We start from the raw sequence: 21,334 nt of genomic DNA on the forward strand, positions 1-21,334 counted from the left end.
ATTCAAACCTTTACCTCATGAAGAGCGCCCCTGTCTGAGGCCGTACAGTCTACAGGGATTCAAACCTTTACCTCATGATGAGCGCCCCTGTCTGAGGCTGTACGGTCTACATGGATTCAAACCTTTACCTCATGATGAGCGCCCCTGTCTGAGGCTGTACGGTCTACATGGATTCAAACCTTTACCTCATGATGAGCGCCCCTGTCTGAGGCTGTACGGTCTACATGGATTCAAACCTTTACCTCATGATGAGCGCCCCTGTCTGAGGCCGTACGGTCCACGCGGATTCAAACCTTTACCTCATGAAGAGCGCCCCTGTCTGAGGCCGTACGGTCTACATGGATTCAAACCTTTACCTCATGAACAGCGCCCCTGTCTGAGGCAGTACGGTCTACATGGATTCAAACCTTTACCTCATGAAGAGCGCCCCTGTCTGAGGCCGTACGGTCTACAGGGATTCAAACCTTTACCTCATGAAGAGCGCCCCTGTCTGAGGCCGTACAGTCTACAGGGATTCAAACCTTTACCTCATGATGAGCGCCCCTGTCTGAGGCTGTACGGTCTACATGGATTCAAACCTTTACCTCATGATGAGCGCCCCTGTCTGAGGCTGTACGGTCTACATGGATTCAAACCTTTACCTCATGATGAGCGCCCCTGTCTGAGGCTGTACGGTCTACATGGCTTCAAACCTTTACCTCATGAAGAGTGCCCCTGTCTGAGGCCGTACGGTCTACATGGATTCAAACCTTTACCTCATGAAGAGTGCCCCTGTCTGAGGCCGTACGGTCAGCTAAGCACAACGTAAATGTCAAGTAGCTGAGTTCATCAGTGATGGTGAATAATCACAGCTATCCTCATGAGGTAAAGGTTTTTAAAGGTTGTAGGAAAGGTGTGAGTAAAGGTATGAATCCATGTAGACCGTACGGCCTCAGACGGGGGCGCTCTCTTAATGAGGTAAAGGTTTGAATCTGCGTAGACCGTATGGCCTCAGACAGGGGCGCTCTTCAAACTTGCAGACATCCTGTGGTTGTGAGCACTTCTAGGACTTTTGTTCATGTTGGCAGGTGACAAAACGATCTCAACTCAAGGTCCAGTCGCCTATTCGCTTGTTCCGGAGCTTTCGACCGTATCAAACAGTCTTAATCTGCAAGTTGAGATGCTCAGTTAACGAGGAAATGCAAATCCAAAAGCTTGAGCTCGACGAGTCGTTCCTGACATTGGAACGAGCCGTTGCCAAAACAATCTCCACTCTGCTTACTTACTCGCTCTGGGTCTTTCAAATACATCACGCAAGTCATTGTCAGCAAATTGAGTTTGCTCAGTTGTCACGGAAATGTAGATGCAGATTGAGTTTGCTCAGTTGATCCTGTTTGGTGTCTTTCGGGCTGTGTGCCCATCTGTGTTGACGGAGGTGGCACATGATAGCCACATCCATCTTCCCACATCCGCCCTTTAAACAACTGTACCCATGTTTCTGGAAGTGTTTGTCAAACCCAAATAGTCTCAATTAACTGTGTTTTTGGAGCCATTTGCACATGAAAACATGCACTGGACATAAAGACAAATGTTGTTTTTCCTCGTTGTTTCCTTGTTTTGCAGAATGTTCCCATATAAACACCCTTGTGTGGTCACAGGGTTGGCTCAGTCACAGTCGAACAGACTGATGGACAAAGAAATGTGCAGCAAACGCGTCCGTCCTCTCGACCGACTGAGCAAAATCAATCTGCTGATGAAGACTCTGATACGGAAGCTGCAAACGCTGAAGTCACGCTTGCATTAGCTGATTGGCGTCAGCTGTTTCCTCTCTGTTTTACAATCATCTGCACATGCATCATCTGCAGCCAACAGCTGACCAGTCACATAAAATCCTAATCACGCACACGTACAGCACAGACATCATAACCAGACACTTCTCGCCGCAGCTCCTGTCACCACCCCGACCTCCTCCCCATGTGATTTATTTTTGGTATCACACATAAGATTTATGTGTTTGTGTTTGTGCTTCTTTAAGGGGGGGATTAGTTCCCACAGCATCGCCGCTCGGATTCTAAGAGAGCGCCGTCAAAGAGCTTAGCCTTCTCCACCAAGCCTAATTGTGTGGCTGTTTATAGCAATAAACGGTCAATTCTTTGATATAAGTGAGGTTGGTTTGGTTTCACTGCAGTTCAAGAATGATCTTAAGATGTTTGAGGAGTAATATCTTGTTTGGATGAAGCAGCAACAGCCCCCAAAAAAAACAAAGCTATTCAATGTTTTAACGCATAAGACGAATAAAATCTACAGATCTGAGAAACTGGAAGCAGAAAATGTTTTGCTTTTATCAAACTTTGTCACTCTAAAGCGAGAATCGCTGTGCGTCTATCCGTGTCTGTACCTCAAACACCGTTCACCCGATCTGCCTCACACTTGGTGGCTGTATTGTTAGAGACCCAGTGATGTTCAGTTTCAAATTTGGTGCAATGTGACCAGACGGTGGCGCTATAACAGCAAACCTTTGAACTGTGAGTCTCGAAAAACAAAGTGATCGATTTTGTGCCATTTTGAATTGTGTCAAAATCAGTTTTTATTGCTACTTCGTCGACAAATTTGGAGCAATTGTCACCGTATTTGGTATAAAACATAACTGGACAGCTGGACTCATTCAGATTTTTAATGTTAGATACAGTTTTGCTACAGCTGGTCTTTAAACTTCACTTTAATGCTGTGGGCGGGTCTAAACAGAGATGGGGATTGTGGCTTCGACATGTCATCTCCATGTCATGCTTTTGTTCTGCTCAGTCACTGAACCAGGTGCATTTACTAATTGGCTTATCTCCCTGACTGTGGAGCTGTGCTGATTGCAGTCAGCTGGTTCAGTGACAGGGCAGAACAAATACATGACATGGAGATGACCTGTTGAAGCCGCAATCCCCATTTCTGGGGCTTAAACTTCAAAACGTGTCACATCTACTGAACACTTTGTGCTATTGGAACCACATTTGGTGGAAAAGTGTACATATGATGTGTGAGTGGATGTGGCAAATTTGGAGTAATTTGACCAATAGGTGGTGCTGTAGCAGCAGCATTTAACTAGAAAGGAAGGGGTCTCTGCATGTCTGTATGGATGATTGAATGTCACATATCTCAGGAAGCAATTACCAAGTCGACTTCACACTTGGCAGGTGTATCGTTGAGGACCCGAGGGAGTAGGGTATCGAGTGTGAAGTCGATCGGATATGTGGTTCTTGAGAATCCTTCAAGCATCAATACCAGGAGCCACCACGGACCCTGAACTAGAGCTTTTAAATGACTCAATCGACTCATCGTTCATTGAAATGGCTGCAGATGAATTTCCCGTCAGCTGACTGATCATTCGTTGACTTATTGTAGTGGAATAAGAGCAGACACTTTTCAAAACTCTTCCCTTCTTTCCCGTAGACTAGCTCATCTCGCAGGTGACACATTTTCATCACCTAATGCACCCGCGTGAAGAGAACAGCACATTTATCTGGAGCCGAGTGCATGTCCATCACATAAATGTGCTACGCCCCAGCAAGGGGGCTCTGCCATCGACCACGCATCAGGAGCGGCCCTCAGCACGCTCTCACACACACACACGGCCAGCGTTCGATGCCATGGAGAGTGTATATATAGAGTTTCAGGCTCCAGGGATGTGACAGGTCTAGATTGAAGATAAATTGCGTTTCAGATTAGATGAGGAGGCGGAGGAGGAGGAGGCGGAGGCGGAGGACGAGGGGGTGGACTACAGTCTGCTTGACGGTGCTCAACTCCACCAGCTGCAGGAAAAAGGGATTAGAAACACCGTCTTCCACGAACCCAGGTGGCCTCCACGTCAAGACTGAGACAAATTAAACTGAAGCATGCTCTGCACCTGTCAGCTTGATTAAAAGGAAATATTCCTGCACCTGAATGTTAGTCTCATAGACAAGTGTGTACGCAGTAGTTTAGGTACACGCTGTCCTACAAGGAGCGTGCTGATTAGTCCGATCTTTCCCGCCGCATAACCCAGTTTGCCATGGTCTCCTTGTTGCCACTACTGACACTTCACGATAGCCACTCTCAGGGGAGGGCGCTGTCACCTTGGATTAAACCATCTTCTGAATAATGCCTCCCTGCACGTCACTGGGTCTAAAGAAAGCTTCAGCCCAGTGTGCTCTGCCTCTACGGTTTGGATATGATGGACGCCAGCCATCCCACCCGCATGCGAGCAGAATATCACGTCTAATACGATGCGTCGTGTAAAATATTAATTTGGATTAAGACGAGCCGGGGCAGGAGCACCGGGGGGGTGGAAGTCCCCAGATGCTGCAAAGTCAGAGCTACTTCAGGACGGCAACTAACTCATGTGAACAAGCATGAATTTTAAATAGCTGCAACCACGTACCGCGTGCGTACGGCACATCACAAACACTTGAGCCCGGTGCCAAACTTCAGCCTCCTAGGGCAAAAAAAAGGTGGCAACATTCTTTCGGAGCTCCTGACCGAAAAGACAGAACAAGGGAAACTGCAAACTGCAAACTCAAATATTCAATTTAGAAAGAGATAAAACAGGGGAAATCTGGAAATAATCAAATTTAATTGAATTACTGGACTTTTTTCCCTTGTTTTTCCCAAACTTTCCCCTTTAAAATGAAGCCGTGTGAGTGAGGCAATGACCCAACCAGGTCTGCAGAGCCTCAGAGACGTTAAAGCTGCTATAATCAATACTTTTCAAACAATAGATCCATGAGAGACGTTGCTGAATCATTACAGAAGTCTGCAGATCCCCTCAGCTCTGCAGAGATCTTTTAGCAGCTTTCGTCTCGCAGCAGACACAGTCGGCTGGTGAACACAGTGGAGCGTTTAGCTCTCAAACGCCCCATTTGGACGGGACTCATTTTACATGGGGACGTAGGGTAAAGTCATTTTTCGTACTGTCTGAATGCGCCATGTCGGCAATGTCAGTTAAACGTGACGGTGGTTTTCACCTTCTGCACATCGGTCTGAAAAAACTCTTATATAAACGGTGTTTGGTCCGTCTCCGATATCCTGAAATCCACCGAATGACTCGAAACGACGCGTTACACACACACTGTTAATCTGAACACAACACCCACATCGCTCTGACACAGACCTGGATTGAAATGTGTAAAGTATCCCTTTAACGATGGATGTGAAACGGCGACCGCTACGTGGGCATGACAGTTACGTTTAGGCGACAAAACGATTTGGTTAAGATCGTGAAAACAGGCCGTGGTTTGGCTTAGTACTTCCGGGACATGGAGACCGGCCCTCCAGGTGAAAGGCCTGTGTATTGGGACCCATCCACCACCCTGATCCTCCTCTCTACGTGGATTCTGGCGCTCCTATTCCTCTAATATCTCATTTCTAATTACGGCGGATGACACCGGAATTCCCACCCTACGGTAAATATGGATGTGGACCCTTTCGTCCGGTCCTTGAGGTCATTTCATCCGTCAGTGGGTCTTACGCCTCTGAGCTTACGAATCCTGAGGACTCCGGACGTAACGGAGCAATACCAAGGGAAATCAGGGCAACAGTATGGAGTCAGTCCAACCATTCACAAATATTGGCGAAGAAGAGAGGAGGAAGTGTAAAAATGGGGCAAAATTTGGAGCAGAAAACCTGTGAGTTGGTGAGGGGGTACGTCCACCCTTATGATGCGACCGTGCCGGGCCATCGGGATAAGTAGAGTAAAAACAGCTGGGAGGAAATAGCGATAGAGGTCAAGTACTGGAAGGTCCTTTCATCATCCAGCGCTCTCATCGGCAAAACCAAAGAAAGGATCTCAACATTAAAGCGTTGATTTTCAATGGTCTCACACGCCACCGCTGCGTTCACTTTCTGCGCCCTTTTTGCCGAATTCGGACGACAAACAGCAAAATCCTCTCCTCTACAGACGCCATGTTTGCGATTGTCTAAGCCGGTAATTTGCGAGTCGGTAACGTCCGTAACAACGCTGAAACCAGACGCAGGTGTGAAGGGGAGTACCTAATCTGGATCTCGAACCTTTACGGTGCATGACTTGTGTTTCTGCTGCCCCCAGGTGGCCAAAAAAGTCAAATCTAGCAAATTTAGAGAAAGTCCATAATAATATAAAGCTAATTTTGTGAAACAGAATAAATAATAACTGTATGGTCTAATTTAGCCCCAGTGTGGATCCTGATTAATTGATTCTGACCACATTTCAGTGTGAAGTGCGTTTTTAAAGAGCCTGTTTTTGGGAACTCACTGGTTTGTGTTTAAAAGGCTCCCTCCGGGGGTTAGAAGCTTAACTTTGGTGACACAGTGAGACCATCTGTCCGTCCTCCTCAGCCAGATCCGTGAACTCCGGGAGCTTGGCACTAATTCAGCTGCAAACAGGGACGCGTGTAACAAGGGTTCCTGCATTTATTTATTTATTTATCTGATTTTTGTGCAGGATACTGATCCTTTCCTCCTCCTCCTCCTCCTCCTCTTCTTCCTCCAAAACCACTTCGGCCCTTTAACTTTCCCCGCGCGGGGACGTGACTGCACGGGGATTAAAGATTAGGATCTGGAACAGCCGGGAGAGTCGTTGCATAATTAACTCCAGGATTGAGTTATTCCTCACTGGTCGCGTACGTACAGACGGTCTCCAGGTTTAAGTGGCACAACGTGGGCGGCGCGTCGAGCACAAGAGCCGAAGACGCACGCAGCGGCTCCGCGCATGCAGGACTCAGAGGGTCTGAGGCAGAGGGACATGACGGAGGAACCTGCGGAGTGAGGAAAAAAGATTGAATAAAAAAAAGGAGTTTTTGTGCCGGAGCCCGCCGCGGAGGAGCCTGCGGTGTCCGTGCGAGGGTGCGCGTCTCTCCGAGGTGGATCCCGGGGACGCAAAGTGTCCGGAGACGCATTGAATCCACATGAAATCATCTTTAATGGAGCAGAACATCATCCGCGCGGCTCACCCGGACACCTGATCGGTCCCTGTTTTCCTCCTCTGCTGACAGAAGTGACATTTCCAACAACAACAACAACAACAGCAGCGGCGTTTTTAGTGCGACTTGTCAAACTGGAGGATAATAATAAAAAAGCCCGAGGAGACGTTTAAAGGGACGCGCGTGAACATGATGTGAGGAATCATAAGGTGTGGAAATGCGTCGCAAATGCTTCTTCTGGCTGCTTGAGGTAAGTTCTGCTTATTTCATTCAGAACCAGCAGAATAAAAGCAGCTGCATGTGTGTTTGTGCAGCGCGCCGTGAGCTCGACGTGCACGGGTTTCACAGTCCCAGCGTCCAGATGCCACTTCGGAGTCTTGTCTCCACCTCAAAGCTGTTAAAAAGCAGGGATATTAAAGTGAAACCCCGGAGCAGGGAGACGTGGAGGGTGTGTGTGTGTGTGTGTGTATGTGTGTGTGTGTGTGTGTGTGTGTGTGTGTGTGTGTCCCTGCACCTTCACTGCAACAACAATCTGATGATAACAGTCATAATAGTTTAATAACTGGCTGAAGCTGCAAATGTCCTGTTTACTCGTAAACACTGAAACATGAAGCAGCTGTGTGTGTGTGTGTGTGTGTGTGTGTGTGTGTGTGTGTGTGTGTGTGTGTGTGTGTGTGTGTGTGTGTGTGTGTGTGTGTGTGTGTGTGTGTGTGTGTGTGTGTGTGTGTGTGTGTGTGTGTGTGTGTGTGTGTGTGAACCATCCCAAGTGACAGGATTCCTCCGTCAGTGCTGCTGCTGCTGCTGCTGCTGCTGCTGCACTCGGGACACTGGAGATTAAAAGTGTTTGAAGCAAGTGCACTTCCTGTTCTCATGCGTGTGTTTTTGGATCCCCCAAAGAAAAGTCCAATCGGCGTTTTGAAGTCTCGGAGAAGGGATTATTCTCTGATATCGTCTGAGGACATAAGGACACAGGGGGGGGTGATGTCCTACTGTCACGATACGCCCCCCCCCCCCCACGATAACCCCGGTGCAGCGATCCTGCGATACTCCGCACAGCGCGTGACACTTAAACACCGTATCTGTGTCCCTTAACAAGATGGACTTCCTCTAGAATGATGCAGGGGAGAGCGGGGTCGAGTGAAACACGGGGACGAATGAAACACGGCGATTTCCTGGTAAACAACGCAAAGTCTGATACGTCAAATTTCGTCTCTACGTTCAGCACAAGAGACGGACCGACCCTGAGGATCATCATGTAAGGGCGTCACACCCAGAGGCGGTTTAAAAGAAGACGCAAATATGTTTATGTGTTATTTATATTCTGAGAAATGATGTGAAATCTTAGCAGTGATGAGTTCACTGGTATGTCGTCCGGTAGGTTGCATAAAAACAAGAGTAAGGTCGAGAGTTTGTTAAATTCTGCTGTTTCAAACGTCCTCATCTCTGTTTCAGCGTTAGAAACAAAAGTCCACTCAAGTCCAAAGGTAAAAAACTGCGAGATCATCCGACTAGTTTGAGTTTCCGTGGTCGTGCACATCTCACCCGACCGTGATCCTTCTGATGAGTCTGCAGTTCAGTTTATTTTGTCCAAAAACAGAAAACACAAATAAAATGCATCAGAAATCAGTACACCCGTAACAAACTCAATGTGCAAAGTGTCATATAAAACATAAATAAATCATAAAATCAACATTACACATCCAAAAAGGAGAATTTCACGTCTCTGTTAGTCTCCTGATGTGACGTTTGCAAATGAAGCGGTTCTTCTGGAATGGCTCTTTATGAACCAAAGGAACCGAGTCGTGCACGAGAGCCGTTCTTTTGTGTCGTTCCACACGTGACGGTGACGGCTGCAGGATGCACAGACGGCTACTGAAAACACACCGAACCCTTTCACTGACCCTCAGTGTGTTCACATGCACATCAGTAACTGGAAAATGGTCTTTCCCCGGTTAAGGGAATAATCGGATCATTGAAGTCCTTCTCGTAAAAAAGGGGGTGAATGTGTAAATGAGGGAGTAACTCCGGTGCAGACAACGAAGAAGACGACGAAGAAGAAGAAGAAGAAGAAGACGAAGAAGAAGAAACGGGGGTTGAATGGTAGAATGATGGAGTAACTCTTCCTCCAGTGCAGTAGGTGCTGCTTGAATACGCCTTTATTTTCACCTTCACCTTTGTCAGAATCACAAATGGAGGGAAAATGGATGACTTTTGGACAGAACCAGGACAGAAACAGGTCTTCTTGGTCGTGATGCTAGTTGCCATGGTGAAGTCCTCCCTGGCTTTAAAGGGAATGCACTATTGTTGTTGTTTTCATGTTGTTTTGGGCGCCGTTGCTTCCTGGTTTCTTCTATTTCCTGTTCTAAAGCCACTGCGGTGGAGTGGGGAGGGGGGGTTCGAACCAAAGGAGCATGTGCAGACGGAAAACCCGATAATCAGTTGAGCTGTTTACACGCAGGAATAATCAGGGACTGAAGGAGTTCTCTGGGTCTGTTAACGGGGGTTTGAGAACTCTGATAACGTCATTCACATGGTGTTTGAGTATCAGGAGTATGACCGTAACCTGCCAGAATATAACCAGGGTTTTAAACTGCAGGGAAACACACTGACCTTTATCCAACATGGGCGACGATGAACTGCTCTCTGAGATGAACCGACTCCCGTCAAAGAGCCGTTACCCCCGCTTCATCGCCCCTCCTTCTCCTGTCAGTCTGTGATCTGCTGAACTTGAGTTTATTTGTAATTAAATCCGTCTTTGCTAACAACTGTGCTGCCATAAGCAGCGCGGCGGGAGTGAGGAGAAGGAGGTGTCAGCGATGTCAAGCCTCCAAAGACGTTCATCACAGAGGACAAAGAATTAGAGCTTTAATAATTAAATACAGCTGGAGTCAAGACATGAAACCAGACGGCTCACTGATGGGTTAAAGCTGAACGTGTTACGTGGTCCCTCCCCCTTCACAGTAAAACTGGAAGTACATCGAACCGTCTGTTGAGTGGCTGTTTCGGAGAAGATTGGTCTCCGCTCACTCAGCTGCTGGGACGAAGAACGCCCCCTTCACTGAGGCTCCCAAGCAGCTGCAGGATTGGCTAACTCCATTTCACCCAGTGCCAGCCTACAGTAGCTGCACCCAACAACCGGCAACCCTGGCAACCAGGAACGGCCAACGCTATCGGCTGCTACCATGGAAACACAACGGGACAGGAAGTCATTGTCAAACCCTTCAATACTTTCATTCTGTAGCCATCAAAACGCCCCGTGGGTGAATTACTATTATTTTTAAATATAAGTGTGTGTGTGTGTGTGTGTGTGAGTATCAATAATGTTTCAGGAAGAAATTATAGCGATATTTTCTCCCACCACTGTTAAAGACGCCTGAGGTGAATCATGCCTCCTACTGTGTGTGTGTGTGTGTGTGTGCGTATGTGTGTGTGTGCGTGTGTGTGTGAGTGTGCGTGTGTGTGTGCGCGTATGTGTGCGTGTGTGTGCATGTGCGTGTGTGTGTGTGTGTGTGTGTGTGTGTGTGTGTGTGTGTGTGTGTGTGTGTGTGTGTGTGTGTGTGTGTGTGTGTGTGTGTGTGTGCTGCAGAACTAAGAATAGTCAAGAATCCTTTCGTCCTGTCCTTTTTTAAAATCCCTCCTGCTTTCTATTCGCGTCCCCATTGTTGTGATTTAAGAGCTCGGGGCTCCGCGTCCACTGCAGCTCCCGTTTGGCAAAAGGTCAAAAAGTAACTGAGTACATTTACTCGATTACTTAAGTTCAATGTCAGCAAGTGGAAGAAGTACTCTGATCTTTTCACACAGCGTACAAACACAAGTTACAAGTGAAAAGGTATTTACTGTCTTTAGTGCAAACGCATTACCATCAAAATCCATTCATCATCTTCAGCCACTTGTCCCTGTCGGGGTCACGGGGGGGCTGGAGCCGATCCCAGCTGACATGGGGCGTGAGGCGGGGTCCACCCTGGACAGGACGCCAGTCTATCACAGGACACATAGAGACGAACAGAGACAGACAACCATTCACACCTACGGGTGATTTAGAGTCATCAATGAACCCAACACCTGCACGTCTTTGGACTGTGGGAGGAAACCGGAGAACCCGGAGAAAACCCACGCAGACACGGGGACAACATGCTAACTCCACGCAGAAGGGCCCCAGCCGGGATTCAAACCATTGTTTTGAAACGGTCGTTTGGTGTTTAGCCGTATTTTTGGAGTCAGAGGCGACCATATTTGGAGACGAGGGTGGAGCTGGGAGGACTGCTCAGGTGCAGCGCTAAGCTAAACGCTAAGGAGCGATACTTGTAGTGATTTTCACCCAGCTGACGTCTACGGAAGCCCTACAGGGTCATACATACATGCATACATTTTATTTCCTGCGTTTCCCCGTGATACCGAGATAATTAAACGACAGTGTAGTCTGTTAAATCACTGCAGGGAACATCATTGAGTGAGTCAGTGTCAGAGGAGCAGGAGGATATGGATCACCATCACAGACCTCTTCAATCAGAGCCTGACACATGAAACACCTTTATTCTGTCACGGGTAATGTTCACATTAGTGTGCGTCATCATCAAGGAGGCGGTTGGTACGGCTTCAGCTGTATCAGAGGCCTGTAATGAGAAGTCTTTACAAGGCATGACACGTCAGGTGGGATGGAAATCTCATGTTTCATTCATTTTCCATCAGATTAATCATCTCTTTATCACGAGAAAACGGAGGAAAAATATCGAATTATCACGAGAAAACGGGGAAAAATATCGAATTATCACGGAAAAACAGGAAAAATGCAGAATTATCACGAGAAAATGGGGAAAAATATCAAATTATCACGAGAAAACGGGGAAAAATATCGAATTATCACGAGAAAACGGGGAAAAATATCGAATTATCACGAGAAAACACGGAGGAAATGAAACGTATGCATGTTTGACCCTTTAGGGCTTCCGTAGACGTGAATCCCCTGATGGATTTCTTTCTTTTTAAGTTATATTTTGGGGCTTTAACTCCCAGTCCAGTTGAAGATTGACAGGAAGCAGGAGAGAGGAGATGACGTGCAGCAAAGGGCCGCAGGTCAGAGTGGAAACTGGGCCGCTGCGGCGAGGACTTTAACGGCGCACTCACACTGTTCCTCCGCACCGTGCCCCGTGCTTTAGGGTCCTTGTCCCCCCCTCCAGGCCCGTTTGTACTCACACTACCTGGGCCTCGGAGAATGCTTCTTGCTGCCTATACGTCATCACGCCGTAACACGTCACACGCATTGATGACGTCATGGCGATGCGTGGCTTTGTTTCCAGATCTTTCCGTAGACCTCTGAGTTTTTGTGCGTCTTGTCGACTGTTTTTGAATCTTTTCATCGACCAAATCTGCAGTAAACACTCCACCTCCGCATCACACCAACGTGAACCTTTCACCGCCATTGTTTGAAATGTCCGCGCATGGTCCCTCCTTCTTTTTTCTACGTCCCAACAGGCGCACAGGAAATGACCTCAGAACCGCCGTAGGCCTCGTGCTCGTACATGTGCACACGCTCGTGCTCGTACATGTGCAAACGTACTTTACTAAAGCCCACCTCTCTCTCAGAGGGGCCGTGGACGACCCGCTGGCCGCAGTTATGCGCGGAGTGGTTGCACTCACACTGGTCAGCACAGTGTGAGTGCGCCCTAAGCCCCTTTTCCTGTACTTTGAGTATGATTTTGAAAGCACGACTTCTACTTCCGGCGAGGGTTTGTACGTTATCGTGTGACACAAAGGATGCGAATGCTTGTTCCGCCGCCGCGCTGAAGAGACACAGGCTCGTTTCATCCCGTCAGTTATTGAACTTTAATTAGCTGGAAGGAGGTGCAGCAGTTCAGTGGGTCACTGTACTGCGTTCTGATACCTGCCCGGGATTCAGTGAGCGTGAAACAGACGCAGCGAGCCGTCAGCAACACACTTTGAAATCTGGGGCAGTCCAACATTATACATGATGTGACTACACACACACACACACACACACAGTGCTGGTACTTCACATTTCAGGCTGCTGCGAGCGTCCAGTGTGACTGTGCTCTTTACACCTCGCACTGACACATTTACTGGCACAAAAAAGCAGGAATTTAAAGCAACTTTGTCCTTGATTTCTGTCTGTGAGGAGAAAAGAGTGTTTACCGTTTCAGATGTTGCATTATTGAGAGGAATGTTTTATTCAGGAAGGAAGTGAAACGATGGGTTATGGGTAATAGTAGCCTCCCCCTCGTGTCTGTACTCAAGGGCAGCCGCACCGACATGTAACCTAGATGGGGGTCAGCTCGGAGGGCAAACAGAAAAACAAACTGATGACATCTCGCCGTCTCTGCTTTCTGCCACGAACAGATGCCGCCTGTACGCTGCAGTTTGTCTCAGATGCAAAAGCACAATGCGCACAATCACCGCGCGCTCTCTGGAACCGTTCACATCGGTCAAAAAGAAATCCAGTTGAGATCAAAGTGAGCGCATGGAAGAAATGAACCCACCGTGCCGTCGTTTAACCCACCCTTTCCATCAATGGAGCAGCTGCCGCGTAAAGCCTCTTTCACACACATTTCCTGGTAAATGATTGGGTTAACCTTTCATGCACCGCTGATTGTCACCATTCACACGTGCAGCAGCATGTGGGAACATTTCCGCCTCGTGCCTTTTCACACTGGTGATGGAAATGACAGGATAGAAGGAAGGAAGGGCGCTCCAACTGTGCATTTGCAGTAAAATCGCAGCAATTACTCAATTAGATTATTAGATTAGATTAGATTGGAAACTTTATTAATCCCCAGTGGGGGGAGAAGTCAACTATAACAATGATCGCCAACTATTTGGATAAACAGTGAAATGTTTTTAGTCATTTTTGAAGATAAAGAAGTCCAAAGTTCTGGTTTCTTGAGTAGGGTTAGGGTTTTGGCCCGGTGCGGAAGGACAGTGTGAGTGCACTCTTAAATTACAGATGATAAACGCTGCCTGTACTTGACTCCTGACTCTGTGTCAGCTCAGTTAGAGACACAGGAAATTAAAAATAAATGACTCCCGGTCCCAGAAAAGAATCTCAACATTGACTCCCACTCCCGTTTATCTGGTAACGTGTTCTGTTAGCTTAGCTCCCGTGCGGTGGAGCTAATGTTGCTAAATCTGTAAACGTCAGCCAGATTGACGCATCTCCATCCCCCCAACGTCACATACATGCCCTTTTTCGGTCAGAGGAAATGAGGCGGAGTCGAAGTCTGACAAGATGGAGACTCTCGTAGACGAGGACGATTGGATCAAGTTGAGAGAATGAACCTCGACGGAGACGCTACGTCTGTTTTTATACAGTCTGTGTTCACCTCACACCCGTACTGGCATTTTCCCGCTCTTCAGGCGCAGCAGATTTGCCTGAATATCTATCCCTGCTCACATTCACACACGGCCGTATGCAGATCTCAGGGAAAGACCTCGCGTGTCGAAGGGGCTCTGCATTGTTTTTGTGGTAAAAACAGGCAGATCGTGTCACATGAGACCCGGCACATACATGCACATAACCCCATCTGAGCTGCACACTGTAGTTTTATAATTATGTGCATTATTTAATGTTCTCCCCTCTCCGCACACATGTAAAGTAGGCTGCCACGCACGCCGTGCACAAACAATAACATTGTGAATTGAGCATCACGGCCCCTCCAAGAAGGCAAAGTCAGTGACTCTCTACTTTATCGCATCCTCGTATCTGTAAACATGAAAGTGTTGACGAGGGGGGGAAATGATTAGGAGACTACAAAGTGCTCCGAATTAGGCGAGAGGAGTCGTTAATGCATGCATCCTCTGCTCAAGGGCAGCGAGAGCCTTTCAGATGGATTCAGCTTCACCCACTGTACTTGAGGGAATTAAAGGAACACGGAGCAAAGATGTATTTTACATGATTCGTTTGAATGTTTGATGCCCTGATTTGTCGCTTTTGTCTGTTTCGCAGGTGTGTGCCGTCATCAGCCTCCTTCCTTCGGGCTCTTTAGCAGATCTGACATGTGAAGCTCTGCTCATGCTGTCGGGGAACGTCTCACGTAAGTCCATGTTTACAACAACAGCTGTTGAAGGCTGGCGCAGACCCCCCCTGGTAGCTCCTCTGTTACAACAGGCCGTGATTGCATTGATTTTCAGTCATTCTCCATTTCACGTCCACTAAATGCCAAACCGTCGTCCTCCATCACAACCTCCTCCTTGTTGATATTGGCACAGTGTCTTTTGTTGTTACTGCGTCTCCACGTAGACCTCACACGCGCAGCAATAGACGGTGATTAAACACATCAAACACACCCAGAGAGCACACACACACACACACACACACCAGCGTGCACGTACAGTATGTACAGGCATTAAGTTCTCGTTGGCCTCTGGGTTTAATCCTCGTTAAGATGCGAGTTGCTCCCTCAGAGATAATAACAATAATAACGATGTCTGTGCTGTTGTTAAGCTGCCACATTGCTCTGTGATGACTCGGCCGGGCGTCCAACTTTTCCATCACTGGTGAAAACGTGTACGGTGTGACGTAACTACGCACAACGTAGGGTTGCAACTAATGACTAACCAGTGAATCACTTTAATCTGAGAAATGTCACCGTGCTGCGTTCATGGTCTTGTTTTTGTGCAGTTCAAACCCCCAAAAATCAGTTTAAAAGTGAAAAAAGCAGCAAATAAGCACGTTTTTACTCCATTTACCAACTTTAATGATTATGGATTATTGAAAGTTGTAAAAGGAGCGGTCAAACTAAAGACACACTGCGTTCCCATACATCAGTTATGTTCTGATTCAAAGTTCTTTATCTAACACGTCGAGCGGTTTTGCACATGTGAAAACTGTTACGCTAAGGTTAGCAAGCCGGCTAAAAGCACTTCCTTTCATACTTTCACAGTATTTTAAAGCACTTTAAGCTGCTTTATAAATAAATAAACACATGGAGATCTGACAGTGACTCGTCTGGATGAGAAAACACTGTTGTGATTAGACGCAGTTTAAAATTCACGTCCAGTATTAAAACCTCCCCGTCCAGAACCAAACACTGCCAACTCACTTACACACACACACACACACACACGCACGCACAGAGAGAGACACACACACACACGTACACACACAGAGGAACACACACACACACACGCGCACACACACACAAAGAGACACACGCACACGCACACACACAAAGAGACACACGCACATGCACACACACATACACAGAGACACACACACACACACACACACACACATGCGCGCACACACACACAAACACACACGCACACACACAGACGCACACAGACACAGAGGCGCACACACACACACACGCACACAGAGGAACACACACACACACACACACACACGCACACACAAAGAGACACACGCACACACAGAGACACACACACACATGCGCACACACACACACACACATGCACGCACACACACACACACATGCGCGCGCACACACACACACACACACACACACAGACACACGCAAACACACACGCACACACACAGACACACATACGCACACACACACACACAGAGGCGCACGCACACACACGGACACACACACACACACACAGACACACACACACACACACACACGCCCACACACACATTAGGGGTAATAAGGACACCTGCAGAAGATAACCAAATGAAACCAGCGTGCGTTCTCGCGATCAGCAGCCAATTAAGCCGCAAATCAAGACAAAGTAAACGCCCCGTCATGATGAACAGGAACACAAAATGCATGCAGCTCAGCTTAAACACGCCAGATCACATCAAGAAATGACTGCGTCAGCTAAAAGATAAAAGATTAAATGTAGAAATGAGTCCGTCAGCTAAAACATCCCTGTGGCTGTCACACACACGCCCTTTCAGGCCTCAGATGGGGCGTGCTAATGCTCCCCGGCTCCATATCCTCTTCATATGACTCATTAAGGAGACCTCTTTAAATGGTTTTATCCTCTCAGCTTTGCCTTCTTCCCCCGGTCAAGTGTTCAAAGTATGTTTCCCTCATCACTGTGTTGAAATTACCCACAGACGGCTTATAGCGCACTGATTATTATGATTATCCTCCTGGAGAACTATGCCCTCAAATGTGCAGACACACTGATATCTTCACACAGGCTGAGTGGGTTTTTATTATTCAAAGTGCATCTGAAACGTCCGACCCCCTTTGTTTTCTTTGCTATTTGAGCTGCGGCGTTAGTCGTCATCAAACCCTCACAAAACCCAACACCGTGCTCGTCGTCGGCAGCGATGGAGGATGTTTTCAGATGCTTTACTTAACGAAAAGTATGAATATATCTACAGAATATCAGGAATGACTCCACAAGTGGGTTGGAAATGTTACTTAAAGGTTGAATCTGGAGAATGAGCAGAGCAGCGCCATCTAGTGTCTCAAGATCGTCGTCGCAACAACAAAAAAGAAGTCCAGCAGTGGGGTTGCCAGGTTGGTCAGACCCGGCCCAGTAGCTCCAGGAGACCGGAGTCTGTTTGAGCCTGTTTGAACCCGTCCCCTCCAGAAAATCACAGCATCAAAACAAGGATTAGAGGAGTTTGACTGACAGTTAGCGTTAGCCGTAAGCGTTAGCCGTTCCAGCTAAGTGCAGATGAAAGTGATGTTAGCATCAAGGAGCAGCGTAGCCATGTGGGCGTGCGTTTGAATGGCGTTCCTCTCCTTTCTCTCAGTCCATGGAGTGAATGCTCGGCCTATAGTGACTCTGGTTGTTGCCCGTCTCCGCTCACTCAGCTGCTGGGACAAAGAACGCAAAAGCAACACTTTTATTCTGTAGCCCTCAAAACACCCCGTGGGTGGATTATTCTTTTTAAATATAGCTTTTAATAAAGATTCTTCATATTCAGCCTTTCAAGTAAAAGTTTGTAAGTAAATGTATAATCAGGAAAATGTACTTAAAGCATGAAAAGAACTCAATGTTGAGCCGTCTTCAGTTAGAGAAGTTCTTTCCTCAAACAAGAATTGTGCAACTTTTAATCAAATAATTCATTTCAATTCAATTTACAGTGCCAAATCATAACAAAAGTTATCTCTGGACACTTTACAGAGTAGGTAAAGACCACACTCTATGACTTATTTATGATTTACAGAGACCCAACAATTCCCCCGTAGAGTACGGTGGAGACGAAAACCTTATAAATGAGTGTCTTGAATAGAAATCGCTCAATAAGTCACTCGGCGACTAAAGAAATCTCAGAGGACTGAGACTAAATGGACTGAGAGTGGGCTGCCCTGACTCAAATGATTAAAAATAAATGTTGAGAATTAAAAGAAAAAGCAGAAAATCTTCACATTTGTGAAGTTGAACCATGAAATGTTTAAAATGGAAACAGTTTTGTCGAACCCCTGATTGTTCCAGCTGCACTTTAAGCCTTTAAATCTCTGTTAAAACATTATATTTGACACGTTCTGTGCATGTTCATGTGCAGAAATCTTAACATGTAAAGTATCTAGTGCTGTGAGACGAATGCGCCCCCCCCCCCCCCCTAAAACTAACAAATCAAATCCCTCACATTTGTAATAAAGTGTTCGAGTCGTAAATGAAAACAACCGAAGCTGTCGTTTCCTGTTTTTAAAGTCCTATTTTTCTTTAATCCCTTCGTTTTATCACGGTCGGACGTGAAAGCCTGAGATTGAAGCATCAACTCTGCCCCGGAGAACATCCATATTTCCGGCTCTTTTTATCTAAATCCTCTTGAGTTATTGCAGAAATAATAGCCTGACCCCCGGGGGCTTGTCTACATTCATATTTGCTGCTAGCGTCCCGTTATTGCTCGGGGGGAAGGTCTGTCACCAGTGTTTACCGTTGCCCTTTAATGCTCCCTCTTTGTCGCTGTTAAGCTGAATCTAATGAAATGTTCACAGCCCTCTCCTCAAGTGTGCAAACAAAGATTGAGGTTGTTGATGAAACTCTCCTTCTGCGTTACAGTACAGTCGCTGGCCGCCTCCTGGAACCTCACCCTGAGCAACGCCACCGGTCAGTGGAGCGGTGAGTGGGACTCTCTGCTCTCCTCACGTGTGTGTGTGTGTGTGTGTGAAACTATTTGTTGTGGTGTTTCCCCCGCGAGGGAAGCAAGTGTGATCTGAACCCAGATTATAAAGACTAACATCAAAGACTAGAACAATGCTGGAAATAGCTTTGGCGACGCTCCTCCAGGAGTAATCGTTAGATTCTGTGAACACAAACGGCTTATTCAGCTCCAGGCTCCGTCGCCAAGATCGTTGGAGCATTGTCAGGATGTCGCCGTGGCTATATGTAGACCCCTGAGCCGCGCCAGGAATGCACGTCTGACATTTTTGTCCCCCTCGCTCCGCAGGCACGGGCCTCTCCTGTGACACCTCCATCGATGGCATCGGCACCTGCTGGCCCAGGAGCAGCGCGGGCCAGATGGTGTCACGACCCTGTCCGGAGATGTTCTACGGCGTCAGATACAACACCACCAGTAAGTCCCCGCTGTCACCTCCGTGCCACAGAAACAAGAAACAATAGATTCAATTATAGCAGATTGTTCTCCCTCCTCCCCGCCCCCCCCCCCCCCCCCCCTCGGGCAAATCCTGTTTACGTAATTGTGTACACAGAAATTAGCAAAAGTGCAAGAAACGACATGCGTACACAAAGTAGGACTGCTGCAGATAATGCAGCATGAAGAGGGAGAAGAAAGGAGCGTGATGCACTGGAGACAAGACAAGCTGTGCACCTGCAAGAGGCGTTATCTTATGAAACATCAGCTCATTTGCACATTTCCAGAGCTTAAATGTGAACATTTGATAAAGTCAGGTTCAAATTTCTTGTTTCATCTTGTTTAAATATTAGAGTCAAAGGTTTTTAACAGATTTCTCTTTGAAATATTGTCAACAAACCATAAAAAAGCACATTTTCTCCCTGTTTTTATGCATGTAATGTTGTATAAACAAGGCGGTGAATGATGTCTAATATCTAATATATATATAATATATATATCTAATAACAAAGCCGTCTGTAGAAACCTTCAGACTATAGAGAGGAGTGACACCGGAGAGCTTTTAGGTGCTGCTGAAGTGGAGATTTTGTGGCTCAGAGCGACAAAAACTCATTTTGAGAAAACTGCCTTTAAAGATATGGATTATAAAAATCATATATTTTGAGACGCTACAGGTGAATAAAGTAAAACGTTTTAAATAATAGATTCTGTAGGGCACCCAGTGGCTCAGCTGTCAGAGCAGGCCGTCTCCATCCTTCCTGTCAGTCTCTGCACTGTGAAAAAAAGCCACGAAAAGGCCAAAAAATACATTAAAAATATAAATATCAACATGGATCTTGCCTGGTTGATTACTGCATTACAAATTTCCTGAAATGTTTTGTTTAAGTATGCAAATGAGGCTTTATCTGATGCTAACCGTTGGTGAATTTAAGAGAAATCTGCAGACACAAACACACAAACACCCACGGTAAATGTGGTAAATGTGTGGTGTGGATGTTTGAACTCCACCAGTGTGAAAGACGACATGTTCAGGAAAGAAAACAGTCGCATTTCTTGGTGTTTACTCTTTATTTTTACTCCTTGAACCGTGATCGGACCCTCCGTGGGTCCCCGTGTCTCTGCAGATGTTTTAGATTGAAAGTGTTTCAGGTTTGACGCTCCGGTGCCAAACTCTCCCTGAACTCCTTCTTCTAAGGTCAAACTCTTACAGTGCGACTGAAATTAAATCTCTGCAGATCTGCTCTGTGGATGAAATGCCTCTGAAAAGAATTCTGCTCTCAAAAGGGTGAAAGTCACAGAATCTGTTTTGATCATTTTTACATCGTGGCTCCAGCGGGAGCGTGCCTGTGTTCCCCGGGCTGTTGTTTTTACACAATCAGTGCAAATTCCACAACAAGTCGGCCTACGCAGACCCTGACCCTACCCCCTAACCCTGACCCTACCCCCTAACCCTGATACTACCCCCTAACCCTGACACTACCCCCTAACCCTGACACTACCCCCTAACCCTGACACTACCCCCTAACCCTGACCCTACCCCCTAACCCTGATACTACCCCCTAACCCTGACCCTACCCCCTAACCCTGACACTACCCCCTAACCCTGACACTACCCCCTAACCCTGACACTACCCCCTAACCCTGACACTACCCCCTAACCCTGACCCTAACCCTGACACTACCCCCTAACCCTGACACTACCCCTGACCCTGACCCTACCCCCTAACCCTGATACTACCCCCTAACCCTGACCCTACCCCCTAACCCTGACACTACCCCCTAACCCTGACACTACCCCCTAACCCTGACACTACCCCCTAACCCTGACACTACCCCCTAACCCTGACCCTAACCCTGACACTACCCCCTAACCCTGACCCTAACCCTGACACTACCCTCTAACCCTGACCCTACCCCCTGACACTACCCTCTAACCCTGACCCTAACCCTGACA

At 47.2% G+C, this 21,334-nt stretch overlaps 1 protein-coding gene across 1 annotated transcript in view; it reads left to right on the top strand.

Moving 5' to 3' along the window:
* Positions 1 to 7,119: 7,119 nt before the first annotated feature.
* The window catches only part of LOC310960451 (corticotropin-releasing factor receptor 1-like), a gene marked incomplete at both ends in the record, with an annotated part of 79,154 nt that continues 64,939 nt past the window's right edge, over positions 7,120 to 21,334 (top strand). The window contains 4 exons of the mRNA XM_083932159.1: positions 7,120 to 7,152; positions 14,860 to 14,947; positions 18,849 to 18,908; positions 19,237 to 19,362. Coding sequence (XP_083788285.1) covers positions 7,120 to 7,152; positions 14,860 to 14,947; positions 18,849 to 18,908; positions 19,237 to 19,362 — 307 coding nt within the window. The remainder of the gene's footprint in view (positions 7,153 to 14,859; positions 14,948 to 18,848; positions 18,909 to 19,236; positions 19,363 to 21,334) is intronic.

The sequence above is a fragment of the Echiichthys vipera genome, assembly GCF_963691815.1.
Source record: "Echiichthys vipera genome assembly, chromosome: 18".
NCBI lineage: Eukaryota > Metazoa > Chordata > Actinopteri > Perciformes > Trachinidae > Echiichthys > Echiichthys vipera.